Below are 18,605 nucleotides of genomic sequence, written 5' to 3'. Positions count from 1 at the left end.
CTCAAGGGGAACAGAAAAAAGTTCGAAATATTGAGTTTTAATGTAATAGTAATTATTTTAAGGGAATTCCAATGGAATTTGAGATATCGGCTTCAATATAATAATAATTTACTGTACAGCAACTGAAGAAATTGTTTTACATTTAATACAATTTAAAAAAGACATAGGTAATAGTTATACTATCCAATAAGTACTTTATAAGTTAAAAGGTAATATAATTTATCAAATTAACTATTAAGTAGGTAAATTTAATCAATATTAATGATAGGTAAGTAATAAAGTACCTATGATGGATTATAAGGTTTCCATATTATATTTTAGGCTTTAGTACAGTCGTATAGAACAATTCTAATGCTGATACTGTAGTATATTAGGTAAATTAATAATATAAGGGATTTTATCAATAGGTACTTAAATAGACAAAAAATAATTCTATTAATTAAAATGCGCCCATTTATTTATTTAATTAATACATTGTATTTTCTTTAATGATAGTAGGTATGATAGATTTTTATAACACATTAAAGCTATAAAAAAAAGTTCGTTGAATCATAAATAACACTTATAAAATGATGACAAATGCTTAGATAATATCAAATTGAAGTTTTAAAACTCAAGTAATTATTATGATTAATAATTTAGTAGGTATTATAACAACTAACACATTTTGGCCAAAGGCGAACACATGAAAAAAATTGGGAGGAGGTTGAACAAATTTAAAATATTCATAAATATACATTTCATACTGTATTACTCTTATAATATTTATTTAAGTACTTATACATACATAATTCATTATTTAGATTAATTAATTATTAAAATGTATCGATTTACTTCATGAAACAGATCAATAAGTCTCGGTTTAAACCCCTCAAACCCCCCTGTGTTCGCCCCTGATTATGGCACAATGCAAATAAATTTACCATCTAAAATCACAAAAATGTATACATATATATATATATATATATATACATGAATTATCCATAGGTTCATAGGTACAAATAAATAAAATGTTAAAATTAATACTTATGTAGTACAATTAAATTCATAACATTTTAGCCTAATAGCGTATATAAATGTTCCAAGTTTTTTCAACAGCATAATTAATGGATATAATATAAATAATATATTTGATTCAATACACAATTAACACACATACAAATTGTACGCAATAATTAATACAAAACAGTAAGTAGGAGCTGTGTGAACATGGCATAACTATTGAGCGATTAGATCATGGAGGGTACAGCAATTTAGGTAGATACTTATCTATGTACAGTGGCGTACCCAAGATTTTCGAATGGGGGGGGGGGAGGCTAAATCTATATCGGTATTCGGTACCATAATAAACATAACATTTATGCTTTGCTTATACTAGGTCATTGTTACTAAAGATAATACGTTGTATTCAATACCGTTTTTTAGAAATATCATGGTTTGTACTTTGTCTTTTATAATATAAAATGTATTCCAAAACATGGCCAATGGGAGGGGCTGAAGCCCTCTAAGCCCCCCCTGGGTATGCCACTGTCTATGTACCTATTGATTTGTATTGTGATATATGTATCATCTTAACAGTCTATTAAAATACAAATAAATTATTCTTTAGAAAATAGCTGAATAATAGTAATTAAAGTTTACCGGTTTAACTTATTAATCTTCATCTCTTAAATTAAAACTAAATGTTGGTATATTTATTTATTTATTAAAAAATATACAGGTTAAGCCCCTTATACAATTAAGTTGATAAACATACAAGGTAAGATGAAGCAATAAAATTAGTAACATGATGATAGTAACAGAAAATAAAAATCAAGATCATTGTAATAGACATATTACAAGGATTTGTATGAAGATTTTTTAATAGATTTTCATATAAGATTTTTAAGTACCTACCCACCTATTGCTGAAATATCAAAATGTATTATTAAAAACTCTTAAATCTCACAGCAACCACCGGTATGTGGTTATTCGTATAAAAGGAAGCCCCTGAAATATTCAATCCTAAGCTCAGATTTTAAAGCTACACCATGGATTGCTTAAACAGAAAAATAGCAAACAATAAAATCTTTTTTTTAAGGGTGAACATTGATCATGATTCATGAGTAATATTATTATAATGTGTTGAGTTATTATTTTTATTATTATTTCTATTATTATTATTATTTTATTGTTCCTTAAAAGGTTAAATAATTTCTCAATCTTTGCAAGATTATAAATACTTAGGTATTTAGATTTACATCAAATTAAAACTTAAATATTCAAATATATAAAATAAAAAAAATACACAATAATATTGACTGTCTGAGAGTAGGGAAATGGCATTTATATGTTATATAAATTAAAGATCTTACTATTATAGCCACTTGATTCATAATTTGACTTACAATTTTATACGTAATATTTTACTGGGCCTTTGGTCTTGAGCAGTTGATCTACCCTTGACGGAATTGACAGCAAAAGCTCTTTACAAGTTGTTATCTCTACCGGCATCATAGTTTCTACTCTAGGATCTTTCTGGCAGTAATCCACAACAGTCTATAATGAGACACAGATAACTGATTATCAATTACATCATCATTAGGGTGAACAATAGGTATTGAGAATTAAAAACAAAAGATGGGTGCCTATAAAAAAAGCTTCTTTAAATTCTAGGTACCTAGCCATTTATAACAAATGATTTAAGCTACCAAATATAGTATAATATCTATAATGCGGTATTATAGATTATACAGTTTATGTTTTTTAATAGTATTTATTAATTATTATTTTATATAGTTTCAATAATAACACTATACAGCCATTGAGGTATGTCAATATTATATATTTTTAAGCTTTAAAAAATGCCAGTACAATTTTTAAATGATTATTATTGTACATACAGGTATTTGTGTTCAAACAGTCTTATATAGTTAGGTACCTATTTTAGGTTTCAATCAGAATAGGGAACATAAAAAATATTGAAAAATAACTCAGAAAAATAACTTTGAGTCAGATGCAGATGCTTGTAAAATCACTAATGCAGCTGTCATTCCAGATCCATCTTACCATTGGTAACTGGGCTCATTTTTTATGGGGTTTGGTCTAGACAGTTTTAACCAAAACATATTAAAAACAATATTTTCAAAGCAATTTACAAGTAGTAATGTAGTATTATGCCAAATAATACACACAACGGCTGTATAGGCAAAACAACTGAAAATTCGAAACAGCAAAATTTCATGGGAATTATTAGGAATGATTGTGTTGGTAAAGATTATAATATCTAAAACTTCTAAAAAAAAAATTAAATGGTATAAATAATAAAAACTCCATACCTGGTAATATTGTTTACATTGGAACAAAATCTCCAATTTAACGTTCTTTTGATTGACAATCTTTTTATTATTGCATCTAGCCATGTGCAAATAAGCCAACAACACTGGTTTCACATATTGTTCACTCAATAGTTCTGGCAACTTTCTTTCCCTAAAATCAATGAACATTTTTTTTTTTTTATTAAAGTATAAAATGTTAATATCAAATAATAACAAAATCGAAATGTTCACATACACATAAAACGATTCGACAAATTTCGTATAATATTTAATAGCCGACGACGAATAGCGATTGATCTTCTTAATCGCGATTTCCACGAGCACCAGTTTATTATTGACGTGTCGTTCGTACTTAATATCCATCATATCGCTATACACTGTTCCTAATTCGTACCAAATGCGTCTACAAATATTCATGCAATTCTCCTCGTTGAGTCTATTGGCCGTCAATTCTAAGTCCACGATTCCTTTTTTGAAAAGTTTTCCCATCCTAAATGTTTATACACGGACGTGATTTTATGAATCATATACATTGTATATAATATATTATATTCACCGAAGTGTTGGGTAAAACACTTTTGAAAAGTAATAAGCTAATACAATTACGTTACCTAATATAAAATATATATATAAAATATTATTATTTAAATTAAATTTGCGTTATCCAACATTATTTTAATGACGTGTAACTACATAAGTAGATAAGTAAGGCGTTACAAATAACGATACATTTTTTATTCAATTTAGAAATTTTAAATCAGTCCATAACGACTAATAAGTAACAAAAACACTTATCTATTTATATACATTTTTATAAAAAACAAAATGTATAAAACGTATATTATACGCCATATTTGGTGTTTGGTGAGGTAGGCACCCATAACCGTATAACGTTGAGATAGATTGTATAATATTATTTATTATTATTTTAGACTATTGGTTAAGAGTGTTAGGACTGTAGTTTACTTAAGGGAATCGGTGATGAAGGGTGGACAGTTTTTAAGTAATTCGAAATAGGCAATTTTTTCAAATGGCATCTACATATATGTGCTAATTTGTAATTATTATATACATAGACAGTGTTATATTATATATTATGTTAGCGTAAACGTATAGATAGCGGTAAATCCTATAGGTTTCGTCGACTGCTATCGGTAAAACCTAAGATATACAAAATAGTTTAGTCAAACCCTAAATGATTTTTGTAATTCGGACTTTCAGTTGACATTCGGCATAAAAAATATCACACAATTGGTAAACAATTTCGGACTTTTACTAACACTGATTGTTTATTCTAACATTTATCAAATCTCGTTTGTAAAAGTCCGAACTACAAAAATCATTCGGGGTTTGACTAAACTATTTTGTTTACCAACAGCAATCCGTGAAACCTAGGATTTACCGGTAGGTACCTAAATCCTAGGTTTTACCGCCATTCGTAATTTTACCGTGTAACACATATATATTATAAATATGTGTATATATATAGATGTTAAAATTATTTTCAAGCCGTTAAAAAAAAAGAAGTTTTACACTTTAAACGAATTTGCACCAGTTACTGTTTAGTTACAATATAACTACTATTATGATAATAATGAAATTATAATTGATGAATTTAAATAATTAAAGAATATATACCTAATAAAACTATTTTCTGTTTTCAAGTAAATAAACAATTGTTTATACTTCATATAATACAATCGTTTATTAACCATTGTTTAAAAATATGAAAAATTGCTGACCTTGACTAAATAATTAATGATACTTTACTGCCTAACTAATAACTAAGTTTACAATTAAAATTATAACTTGTTAATTATAATAATCATTATCGTTAAAGTACCAACAAATTTAAAGTATATATAATAGGCACTGAAATAATAATAAAAGAATACAATTGTAAAATAAAATGATTAAAATAAAACACCTCTTTTCAAATAAATTATATAATACAATGTACCTACAAAATGTTATTTTTGAGATTAGATATTTTAGAGATGTAACCATAACGCCTAAGTTAAATACTCTGAATTATAGTATAGATATACTAAAGTTAACAGTAAGACCACACGAGCTCGTAGTTTAGAATATTAAAAGTTATAACGAAATTAATTATATAAGCTATAGGTACCAGTAACACATAAACTGTCAAGTTTTTGAATCTATATTTCGCCAAAATCACTTTGTTAATTATTACTGTTGTATTTGGAAAATTTATACTGCAATTGTATGTTTTAAACTGGATATTTATAATTTTTAAAGTTTTAACTTAAATTGTCGTTGCAATTTTGTAAACGAAAAATAATTTGTTCGATTATGTCTATACCAGCTATAGGCATTTGTCTCCATATTTTTTCATGTGCATTTATGTACAAAGCAAAAATCGTTGCGAGTGGCAACCTTTTTTGAGTGGAGGTAGAAACTTTAATGAGCTATGACTGGGAGCCCGGATATAATATAAATACTGTCATAATTAAAGTCAAACAAATTACTATATTATTTTATATTTTGTGAAATATCATAAATAGCGTTTTTATTATTTTAGTTTTTTCACGCACACAAAAATACACATTTTAATTATATATTTAGGTGTATAAATAGGTATATTTGTATTTTTTTCCCGTTCATCTGGTGCATGATATGTATATATATTGAAGCAGATAGAGCGGGAAAAAGGAGGTTAACTAGCAGCAGGTACCATCGGATTTTTTTTTTTTTGGCTCGTCTATTTTATGAGCCCAGTCGGAAGTGCTAACTTGAACCGGCCGTTATTCTTTTTATTTTTTCTATTTTTTATTCCCGATTATTTATTTTGGATAATATGGACTTCACACTGTTTCCGCTTCAGTCTTCAAACACGAATTCGTACACAAACGTGAATGTATGCAGAAAAAAATATATGTGCTTTCGCATACGACATTAATTTAAGTCGTTAAACAATAAACATAAAATACCAAATGATTAAGAATATATATCATATTATTGTACACCTACAATATAATATATTGTGTGGGTAATATAATATGATTTCAGTTCATACGCTTATTACGCTGTTGAGTAGGTCAAATAAATGTGTCGAAAACTCGAATGTGCAGTCCGAATAAAATAAAATAACGCATATTTTATTCTAATTTATAATTCTGTTCTAAATGCTTATGATACTCAATATCTCAATTTAATATGTGTACGTGCAAGTACAAGTCATCACCACCATAGTGTTGCACACATTAATGGTCGACAATTTATCATCATTTTTGTCTACTTTTTAACCATCCTATCGATCGACCTATAATACTTCAGAAAACTTATCTAAATTGGTTAAAATGTCTATTTGAGGTCGGATAAGTGCACATTTTAAGATTTTTAATTTAAATCCCGAATAATCAATGTTTGAAAATTAAAAAATATTCAAATTAAATTTTTAGTAATTGGGGGAGAGATGAAATTAGGAAATAAGGACTAACCTATCTCATAAGAAGACATAATAACGAATTCAAATCGATTTAAAAAATTATATTACCTATCGCATGACTAGGTCAATCAGTATGAATAGTATGATACAGGCAAAATATTGGTATGTTTTAACTAAAATAATAACTGTCCGCCATTGATCTCTTTAATATAAGTCATAAATAAAATTTTTTTTGAATTATTATTTTATTTTTCACCAACAACATTAATTCCTGGATCTTAAATGTTAAATAATAATTAATATTGTTAATTGTTATCCAATACTTTCAGAATAGAAAAAAAAAAATAATTGATTTTTGATTTTTCTCGAATATTATACAACTCCATTCTCATTCTTATTACCTATAGTACATTACACATTTATAACTTATAGCAGTGACGCCAAAAACTCACGTTACTTAATATAAATCAATTTTAAAAAGTAGGTTCGTCACGATTGCTTTAATTTAAATAATACGTAGTTGAAAAATATTTTCAATTTGCGTTACGCCAATACCCAACACTGCGTACAAGACGCGTAATATTGATACATTATTATAGGTATTATACTTGTCTGGGTTTTCTTGAAAGTAAGTCAATAGTTTGTACACAGTACATGTGTCCATACACAGATCCGAGTAGTAATTGGCTGTCTTTTCAAACGAATAATACTTTTTTGTAGCGGCAAGATTTGACAATATGCTGTTAGCCAACGTTAGCGCGTCTTCGTAATTATTCACATAGTACTGTGTCACACGTTCTTCGTTCCACATGTTGAAATTCTTGAATAATAAATTATTAAAGATCACTGTGAAATCAGTCAACACGTAACATATATTACTACATGGTATATGATAAAAGTATATAATATTAATGTATTATTCCTATCATGAAATATTATCCTCTTAAGCCTGCAGGTTTATACATACTAGGCGATGGTCTATGCGATTTATGCTTCAACAACCTGGTCTTGGACTTCTTCAGTAATCTCAATCCGTATCTGGCCCAACAACGCGAAATGTCTGCTGAATATTGTCTGTAAGTTTCTGAACTGAAACATTTTTTTTTATAACTATTACAATAAATTATCCAACCAAGCTCCTCAACTGTATGTATTTTTATTGTATTCAATTTCATTACACAAATAAAAGTTTCTGTACTATATTATTGGTATCTATGTACTATGTATATATATATAGTCAAAAATTGGTTCAATTTAGTGGAGGGACTTATACCCTGAATATTCATAAAATTAGTTTTTAGTAGTTTGTGGGATATACTATTAAATTGATGGGCTAATTATGACTTTTGGGGGCTAAGCCTGCTTAGACCCCCTGCGATTTTCACCTATGCCTATAGTTGATAATTAATTTTACATAATCTTAGTGACAACGCACGTATGCCATTTCCCCACACCATTAGTTATCTTTAAATACACTCATTTTAACACAGTTATAGGGTGTATGTATAGTAGTTATACATCTATAATAATATATTATATAGTTGATTTCAGTACATACAGACTATAACTATTTAAAATATAGCATTCCCGACCACCACCATCACAAGTTTTTAGCCTTTTAAGTCACTCAACTATATTTTCCAAAGAATTAATATAACTATTTTATTATTTAACAATGTACATTTAAACATTTAATGCACACATGCAAATGATAACTGTACGAATATTCTTTTGATTTAATTCAATTATTTCTTTAAATTGCGTATACCTACCTATTGTATAAATTAATTTAATTTTCCTAAATTTTAAAATCAGAAGTTATTAATAAAATTATGGGCATAATGATATGCAAAAATAAATTACATAGGTATTCAAATAAATTACAGTTTAATTTAACAGGCACCTATGTATATTGAATATTATACTATTGCCAATGGTAAATATTGAAATTCTTAAACATTCAATATTAATATTTTTTGAAGTTAATTGAATTTTGTGAATAAGTCTATAAAATCAGTATTGAGAACCTATTTAGTATTTACATAGCCAATGGTAATAAGAATACGTACTTGTAAAGATTGGTGAATTTGATAGGTATAATCTTTTCCATGAATGTAGATGCCGCCGCCAAATGGTGTCTGGCCTGTTGGTAGGCGTTCTGTTCGACAAGTAAATTCGCAATTAGGGCAGAAGCCAGGGCCCAATCTAGGGGGCTTTGCAAGAACAGACTGTTTTCCAGTTGAAGCTTGAGTGTAAGATGTGTGGAGATAAGTGCATTGGTGATCAAGCCTAGGTGTTTATACACCTCAATGATATAGAATAGCGAAAACAGTCGTGCACTTATCAGAGGATTCTTGCTCGTGATCATGCGTCTTCTCGGACAATAATTCGGAAGTAGCTTAGAAGCGATTGTGGCCGGCCCCTTCCTCTCCTGGTTGTACTTTAGGTACACAGTTTCTGCCTCAAGTAAGTATTTCAAAGCTTTTTCGTGATTTTCGTTATCCTTTTCCTCGACGTAAGCCAGCATATTCAGAGAGTTGATGACACTTAGTATGTTGTCAGCTTCCGATTCATGATCTTTGACAGTGTTTATGGCCTTTATAAACATAGACTCGGCCATTGTTGAATCATCTCCAATGTCGTGATATATTCGTCCTAATTGATAGCATACAGCCGCAAGACTTGAGTTTAATTTTTTTTCCTCAGGTCCACCGTTTAGTGAATTTACCTTCAACACAAGCGTGTGATACAACTCTTCCATGCTTTCTTTAGCATTTGCGTTAGATTCGTACGGTTGGAGATTTAAACTCGAAAGGCCAAATACTTCAGCGTGATCAGACGTATTACTATGGTAACGAAACTGATCTTCGTGAGCCATTTTTTCACAGTAAATAAGTACCTTGTATCCGATGAAATTTGAAAACAATTATTTTATATTCTAAAAAAAAAAAAAAAAAATTAAAAATATTAAATCAACCATCGACACACATAAAAGGTAGAATGCAAATATATAAAATACATAAAAAAGATTTCAAATCGGTTTTCAAATTTGAAATATATTTACAATAATATTCCAATGTTCGTCTAGTATTTTAATTTTTAATCCTATATAGTGTAAATCATCGCACTATTACGGATATACAAATATTTAACTTTTCCAGTAAACCGACATCAACCGGAGTATGAAATATAAATTTGATTTTATTTATTTTCCTTTAAATAAACGTCGTAAAAAAGTGAAATTATATTTAATTATAAAACTATGAAGTTGTTTTATTTGCTCTCAACACACTCTAGAGTATGGTGGTACATTTATGTAATTTTATTGTAGCGTACCTACTACATTCATAATAATTGCCTGATTTATAAATAAATAAATAATTTGTTTGCCATTAATGCTCCGAATGTTCCGATACAATCCGAATAGCATCCAATACCGGCAACACCAATATCGAAATCGAGTAGAATGACGCAACTAGTAGACATGGAGTCCCTGGATCCCTCCACCCATCAATTAGATCGCATTCGAGTAATCATAATAAGCGATAAATTTAATTCGCTCTCAACTATCAAGTATAAATATATGGATAAAATTATGTATAGGAATAATAAAATTAATAAGAACAAAATAAAAACATATATGTTATTTATCACCCGCGATAAAATCAAATTCAATGATGCAACTAGTAAAAGTTGTATCCTTGGATTTCACTTCCTCCGCTCCACCCATTAGGCTGTATTTAAGTAATCATATAAAATTATGCATTTTATTTGGGACTTATCAACTATCAGGCATAAATATACATTGTACAAATAATATTTAAGAATAGTACAAATAAATATAAAATAAAATTATACTTATATTATGTATCACCCTTAAGAAATTATTGGTCACACTATAGTTATCGAGTAAATGTTACCATAAACTTTCTCTATACATATACATATATTTCAAAAAAATGTGATGTATATAGCAACCCAAATATTTCTAAACATTAAATTACTATAATATAATATTATTTTTCATGTACATGATGCGGACACGGTTGTTATAACGAATAGAAATACACAACAATAATACATCACTTACCGGCCTTGTTGGAGATTGGAAAATAAACGATATCTCATTAAAAGGAACTCGAAATAAAAGTCATTCGCGATCGCGGAAAGTGCAGTATAATAATATTATATAGGCGTCTGTGTGTAGCTCAAAAATCAATACTCAGTCGTCCCGTTTAAACATCAGGTGGGATATGTATCAATATGACGTCGCAGAGAGAGTTGCCAACCTGTTTTTCTGGTCGTCTCTTAAGAGTTAAGATCATAACAACAGAGTCAATACATAATATATTATGTATTAAGTACATAAGTATATTAGTAATTGGTCGAACTGTTCAAATCTTGAACCCTTGATGTTTGGTTCGGTTCGAAATTCGAACTTGGCGTGGAAAAAATTCGTACCAAACTATCAAGCATATTTTACTGTTTGAAAATCAAACTTGAAAATATTTGTTGAACTAGATTTCGGACTTAATAGCCAAGATAATTCAAAGATCAAATATTTGTACAATTCAAAAGTTATTCTTAAAATAATATAAAAATTGATATAATGATTATTTAGAATAAATTACTATATAATTATTAATTACTGATAATATTTTTTATATATATTTTGAAAACGAATAATAAATATTATGTTGAGTTCGAGTTCGACTTGAACTGATTCTAGGTTCGGTTCGGGTTTGAAAAAAAATTTTAAGTTCAGTTCGATTTAAAAAATCAGGGTTTGATCCATCACTAAACTATATTATACAGCGATTACTTCTGACAATCCGATGTATAGTTGTCAGATACTAATAAAACAAAACGCATACAATAATGAATGAATAAATATTACATCACTTTATAATATTGTTTTATTTTTCAGTAATTTCATAATACGATAACCACCAAACAACCCCATTTTATACACTTTAATATTGTATGAACTACTTTTTATTCTAACTTGATTAGCTTTGCTACATAATTGATTTTAACCTAATTTAAAAGTCTAATATAGTTTATGTATGTATAGGATGTATAGCAATATAATATATATTAGATATAACTACAGTCTACACGTGAATGAACTCAAAGGTGATTTCCTGAAGCTTTTCTAAATTTTATTTCTTGATTATTGTGATAGTCATATTCAGTAAATATTTTAAACTATAGAATCCTTATAGTTAAAATATTTATTAATAACCTTTTATCCAACTGAAGTAATATAGGAGATTTAATTCTCTACAGTTACATGAATCTTTTTATTAACCATCTACATGGATAGTGGGCACCCACAATCAGTGTTGGGATTAGATAAGTACTTTTTTTATCTTTTAGTACTTTTAAAGATAACAGGACAAAAATGTATCTAGATAAAGATAAAAGATAACACAATTCATATTTATCTAGATTAAGATGAAAGATAAATACATTATTATCTAGATAAAAAAAAGATACATTTTTTTAACACATTAAAATCCAAAACATTTTAAGAGTACACCTTTGATACTATACTTAGTACTTCAATATTATATAAACACCGGTTATATGAGTAAATTAATGTTAGCAGTAGACATTATTATTAATAAATAACTAAGGTACCTATAACTGAAAAAAAACATTTTTTAAATTAAGTATAAATATAAAGAAAAAACTACATATTTTACACGACTCGTAACAATGTAATGTAGGTATATTTGATCACCGTGCCCCTAACGAAAATATCAATAATAAAATATAATACCTGTATAATAAATAACATTATTATGAACATATTTTTTTTTTTTAGTGAGATGACTCGACAATTCAAATTTAAAGTATTGGCTAGTTATCATAAAAATAAATTGACAATCAAAATGTGTATTATATTTTTTTGTATAGAGATGAATTTATCTAGATGAATGAATTTTTTATCTTAGATAATTATTTAGATAAAATGCAACTATTTATCTAGATAAGATAAAATATAACAAAATAATTATCAAGATAAGTCTCAACACTGCCCACAATTTACGAAATATTAGAAAATAGTAAATACTGAACAATAATACCTATACAATGATGTACCGAAATTGCCTACACACCGTGCCGACCAACAGAGTTATTAATAATAATATAATATATTATTATAGTGTATTATTAAAATGTAATATTATATATACTATGTCGTATAATAATACGTGTCCATGTGGAGCTAGGTACTCCTAGGGAAGTAGGGAATACCTTATTATAATAAAATTAAGAGCGTATGATTTATCAGTCAACCTATAGTCTGAAAGGATGTACGTCAATAATTCACCGTGCGTTAATTCACCGCACATATTATATATTTATTCAACATTTTCCTCCCCATTTTAACACAGGCTTAGGACTGTCTACACATTTATTTTTGATGTAGGTATGGTTAAAATATTTTTGTCTTTTTTAAAAATAAAAGTTGGTCATTGTTAATAGGTACTGAAGTTAAAATAATTAATCAGAAAAATTCTATACATTTATAATATTATATTTGCAATTGAAAATTGTGTGTTATTCCTTGTAAATATTCATCAGTCGTTCTATTTTTAAAATCAATGCATATATTTTTCAAACGCTGTGCTTTGTCTAAGTATTTTTTATTTTACTGGTGGACATTCACCAGCTATATATTGTTCAAGTTTTACTTTATTTATATTTTCTTCTTTCTTCAACGCATTTATGAATTTCCAAATACTTGGATGACATTGATTTAAAAATGAAGTAAAACAATTATGCCATCCTTCTATAGCATTGTTAGTTCTAGGTAAATCTTCTGAAACCAATGAATAACAATTCCAAATTTAAATGTTAAATTTAGGTGCCCTTCTTTTTTGTCGTCTGTCCAAGTCTCTTCAAAATATATTATATTCATAATATTGAGTATAGGTGATAATAATTCGTCATGTTCAGTGAAATATGCAGTGTCCAACAGTGCATTATAACTTATAAGCATTAATTACTTTATTTTCTGGTACGTAAGCTAAACGCCTAAACTTGGTAACTTTCATACTTGTAGTATCGTCCCTATATGGCTATATCTCGTTTGAAGACCCGCATCCTGAATTTGTCGACATATACACTGTGAAAAATGAAAATAGCATCCTTTTACTTCTGTTTCTGGAAATTCGTAATTTATTGTATTCATCGCAACTTTTTCGAAGTAAACCATTATGGTTTTAGGACTTAATCCAATAGTAATAGTTTTTAATGCTTGGAACATACGTCTATAAGTTTTCTTTTTTTTATCGGGTAATAAGATGTAAGGTGATGGTAAAAAATTTGAATATTGTACTGCATGAATAGTATAAACTTGATAAAATAAAGATGGAGCACTTGAAAATGTGCCATCACAAAACCAATTGTCACATTGTGTCATGTTTTAATAAATTTGTTGTTGAAAAAATTAAAATTCTGTTGCTATTATTACCACTATCATATTGTAAAAAAAAATTACCATCTATTCTGTGGTTTTTTTAATTTCGTCAGGTATGATAAAATTAAAATCAGTTGGATCGCTTGGTAATTGAAGTTGATTTTTACGTACACGTTATATTGTACGCTTGAGTCTATGAAATATGAATATTAGGTAACTGAGCCGCACAATCATTAGAGATTTGAGATAATGCTGTAGCTACTACAGAATGAGAACTTGCTACAATAGTATTAATAGCTATGTTTTTTAGTATATTTAGTGTTTTTTAACAATAGCGTCTGTTGAATTCGGAACGTGGTTATGGTCGGTATTTTTAATATTTTACCGTTACTTAAATGAACGCGTCCTCGACACTTGATTTTTAAATATTGGTTACATTTCCATATTGACTTTACATTACCTACTTCAGCAACTTCTTACTCTTTTACGAAAATATAACCATTGAACGAAAGCATATATTTTCCTCTCTCAGTCTTTAAAATCTCAAAAGCCATTATTAAGGAGAGAAGTGAAAACGCACATACACGGAAACATTGTATAAATGCAGTTCGACGATTATCCACCGACTGAGGCAGAAACTGGCCTAGTTACCTCGTTATCCTTAATTGTAGCTACACTTTTATTTGTAATACATTAAACCAGGGGTGTCCAACCCGTGGCCCATTGTAGAGTTTGATGCGGCCCTCACTTAAATTTAAAAACCTTGAATTAATTGTAGATAATATATTAATATTACGAGAACAAATTTATTATACTGAACTACGAACAATATGGTTTTCCATATAGAATAATGGGGATATGCGAAAATCGGACGAAAACAGTTTTTTTTTGTAATCATGCCTATTTATTTAGTCGTGTAGCTACCAATACTAGGTATACATTTTTAACGTATATTTGTTTAATATACCATACAAATTTAGCGTATTTATTAATATATATTTTAGTATCTAAGTTTAGAATGAATAATATTGCCCTAAAACATATTGCCTATGTGTGTCAATATCATAGCAGCATTAAGCCAATTTTTCCATTTTTTTTTTTAAATAAAATAATAAATAATATATATAAATATAATGTAATATATATATTGTATATATGAACGGCATTTTTAAAACTTTTAAAGACATTTTTGGCTATTTTTTAGAGCATATTTGTATAGTTTTAAGTGCATTTTAATCGGGACCCTAGGTACGTATATATGGTATATACAATAATATTTATATTATATGTTACGCAAATCATTATATCATACCATGAATAACATAATATATTTTGTATTCTTATTTATAATTTGGATGGATTACCAGCTCGTGATTATCTTTTATTATTACAAAATATTTAACTGAGCGTTAATTCATTGACTTATTGACTTAATATGACTGCAGATTTCTACAATTTATAATATTATGTTTTGACTGTTTTAAGCAGTAAGGGGATGCAGCAGTGGTGGATAGGCTTATATTTTTTAACCGGGAAGTAATTTAAATAAGGGCCCCCAAAAAATAAGACACGAGCTACATTTTATTTTTATATAACAATACAATACAAAACTATATATAATAAGTAGTATAGGAACTCTTAGTACAGATTTGTTTATTTTTTATTGTTTTAAATTAGGTATGAGATAATATTATAATATATTTTATATCTACATTTTTTAAGTTAATTCATTAAAAAAATTTTTAAAGACTCACTTTTTAATGAAACCTTATCAATTACACTATCTGTACTAATAGAAGTTAAAATATCTTTTTCTACACTCATGAGTATAAAACCTTCTAAATGATCCTGAATAATTGAGTAATGAGTTACTCAAATAATTTTTAATATATTTTAATTTGAAAAAACTTCGTTATCAACCCACTTGTGTGACTGAAAATGATAAAAGTAATTGTATTTATTATATGAACAAAAAAAATTGATTTTAGTCATTTGCACATTGTATAGTAATGCCTCTTTATTTTTTTTTTACTCCGTTTCAAAGCGCCTAACTCATATTTTCGTTTATTCAGTTTTTTGTCATCAGTATTCATAGTTTATTTATTATTAATTAATAAATAATGTACCATGTACCTATATAATAATATATTAAAATTTATTAAGTAATTGAAAAGCAAAATTAGAATTTATATTTTATAACGTATATAAATTAACATACGCATAAACTATACATTAAAAACTTCAATTCGAAATATGAATACACATTAGACAATCAAACAATTCAATAATAAGGTGATAACTGACAACTGACAACAGCCAACAGGAATAAAACATGAAAAATATTCATGGTGAGTTTACTTATTTTTCTTTAATAATAATTTATATCTAATATAATATTTATTTTTCATAAGGTATCGTCAAAGTTCCGGTAAATCGTCAGCCCGCTCAACCGATTGCCACACCGATTGCTAGACAGAGCGTTAAACAGTACGCGCCACCTGCAGTTATTATACCTCAGGATAGTATACAGATTGCACCTCAAATTTTCGTTCCCAGTACACCAGCCAGCGGTTCGAATACATCAACTGGCATTTCTCTATCAGATGATGATATTTGTATGACAACTCTAGACAAATTTGAAAATGAAGAAGTTAATACAGGTTAGTTTTATTTTTAATATTATAGATGGAATATAATTTTCAAAGATTCATATAAATCATAAATTTCATTTTAAACTTATCAAGTGGTCTGTGAAGCGATCAATGGTATAATAGTTGGAGTATTCCGACATTATATCGATCATTTCATTCATCACATTCTAGCTATGGAGTAATAGTTGGAGTATTCCGGCATTGCACTGGTTGTCAGATCGTTTGATAAGTTTATTATTTTTTTTTCAACACGATTTTTATATTATCATAAGTATAATAACATAGGGAAATTAGTTTTAATAAGGTATTTTATTTTTAAGATTCATTTTTTTTCTCAACACGATTTTTATATTAGTAACATAATAACATAGGGAAATTAGTTTAATTAAGGTGTTTTTTTTATTTTTAAGATTCTTATACAACTACGAACGTTAACGGTAAACGTGTTTCCACCGCTAACATTACGTCGGCTGCTAGGGCAAAAAGGCACGCATGAGTCTAGTGCAATTCCATGATTTCGTTGAGATTAATATTCATGGTCCACCAATCGTAAAATCGTTTGGTATTACGCGAAAAATAGGATATCAATAATAATACAGAACATTATGGCATTGAGTTGAAAGTTGTGTTATTTTATTTCATTTAAATATTTTTTTTGTTAATATTATTACGGCATTGATTTTTAAGTTTTATTATTTTTAAATTACCTTAATAATTTGTTATTAAAAAAATTAATGATTTCTTGATACTTAATAATTAAAGAAGGAAAAATTAAGTTTCCTAATGAAAGTTTATATATAATTATACTCAGTTATGTTTGCATATTATTTAATTTTATCCTCAAATAATGATATAGTTGGCTTTATGTCTTCATTAAAATAGTTCTTTCCTAAAATTAATCGACTTAATATCATTATTTAAATCAAGATACGTCTTCATGAAAATTAAATATTTCCCACGAAAAAAAACTTAACTTGAGTTACGTCCTCGTTAAAACGAAACATTTCCCACGAAAAAAGACTTAACTTGAGTTACGTCTTCATAGTCTCAAAAAAAAAAGACGTAACTCAAAGACTTAGGTCAACAAAAAGTAATTAAACAAAAACAATGCATTTCCAGCAAGCTACAAAAGAAATAAAAACTAACTAGAATAAAGAATTTTAAAAACAATCACCATGGGAATAAGAATTTAATTCCAAAAACATTTCCGGTGAAAGACATAAGCGCCAAAATTAGATAAGAAAAAATAAAGTCGTATCGTACAAAAGCGCCAAAATCGTATCGTACGAAAGCGCCAAAATCCTAGGTACCTGTGTGCCACGGTTAATAGATGTTAAATAACAGATATTAAATTTAGAATTATATCGTTCAAAAACTCCAACGTTTAATCTTAATCGACAAATGTCGACAATTAGATTTTATGTCTGATTACAATAGATTGTCACATAGACAGTGTATGAGCAGTTTTGTGTTATTAGTTTATAACACATTGTTAGTAAGTACTTCGTAAGCATTCGTGTAAGCATCATTCGTTAAAATGGATTTTACAAAAACTATTACAAATAAAGGTATTGTGTGTATTTTATATAAAGAGCAATAATATAGATTTTTACGAGAAATGGCCAGTATCTACTTACATAAAATTTTAATTTCGGCCCAAATTATTTGTAATTTTTGCACCTTTGGCGCCTATTTCACATGTTAGGTATACAATATTATATTGGCGCTTATGTCCTACACATTTTGGCGCAAATGATAGGTCATTTTTGTGCCTTTGGCGCTTCTGTCATATA

General features: G+C 27.9%; 1 protein-coding gene and 1 pseudogene across 1 annotated transcript; both read right to left on the bottom strand.

Moving 5' to 3' along the window:
* Positions 1-430: 430 nt before the first annotated feature.
* LOC107170829 (KIF-binding protein) lies at positions 431-10,972 on the bottom strand. The gene is made up of 7 exons (XM_089218730.1): positions 10,820-10,972; positions 8,799-9,667; positions 7,697-7,818; positions 7,338-7,575; positions 3,553-3,807; positions 3,318-3,468; positions 431-2,538 (listed from the first exon to the last, which is right to left on the bottom strand). Exons 2-7 carry the CDS (start codon positions 9,605-9,607, stop codon positions 2,392-2,394), a joined length of 1,722 nt encoding a protein of 573 aa, XP_089074856.1. The 5' UTR covers positions 9,608-9,667; positions 10,820-10,972; the 3' UTR covers positions 431-2,391.
* Positions 10,973-14,245: 3,273 nt separating this feature from the next.
* Positions 14,246-14,715, bottom strand: LOC149058125 (uncharacterized; annotated as a pseudogene).
* Between the last annotated feature and the right edge of the window lie 3,890 nt (positions 14,716-18,605).

This window comes from Diuraphis noxia, unplaced genomic scaffold, assembly GCF_037042655.1.
Source record: "Diuraphis noxia isolate RWA-SAM2 unplaced genomic scaffold, SU_Dnox_SAM2 contig0002, whole genome shotgun sequence".
Taxonomy (NCBI): domain Eukaryota; kingdom Metazoa; phylum Arthropoda; class Insecta; order Hemiptera; family Aphididae; genus Diuraphis; species Diuraphis noxia.
The sequence above is the reverse complement of the archived record's forward strand: the minus strand, read 5'-3'. Positions and strand labels throughout refer to the sequence as shown.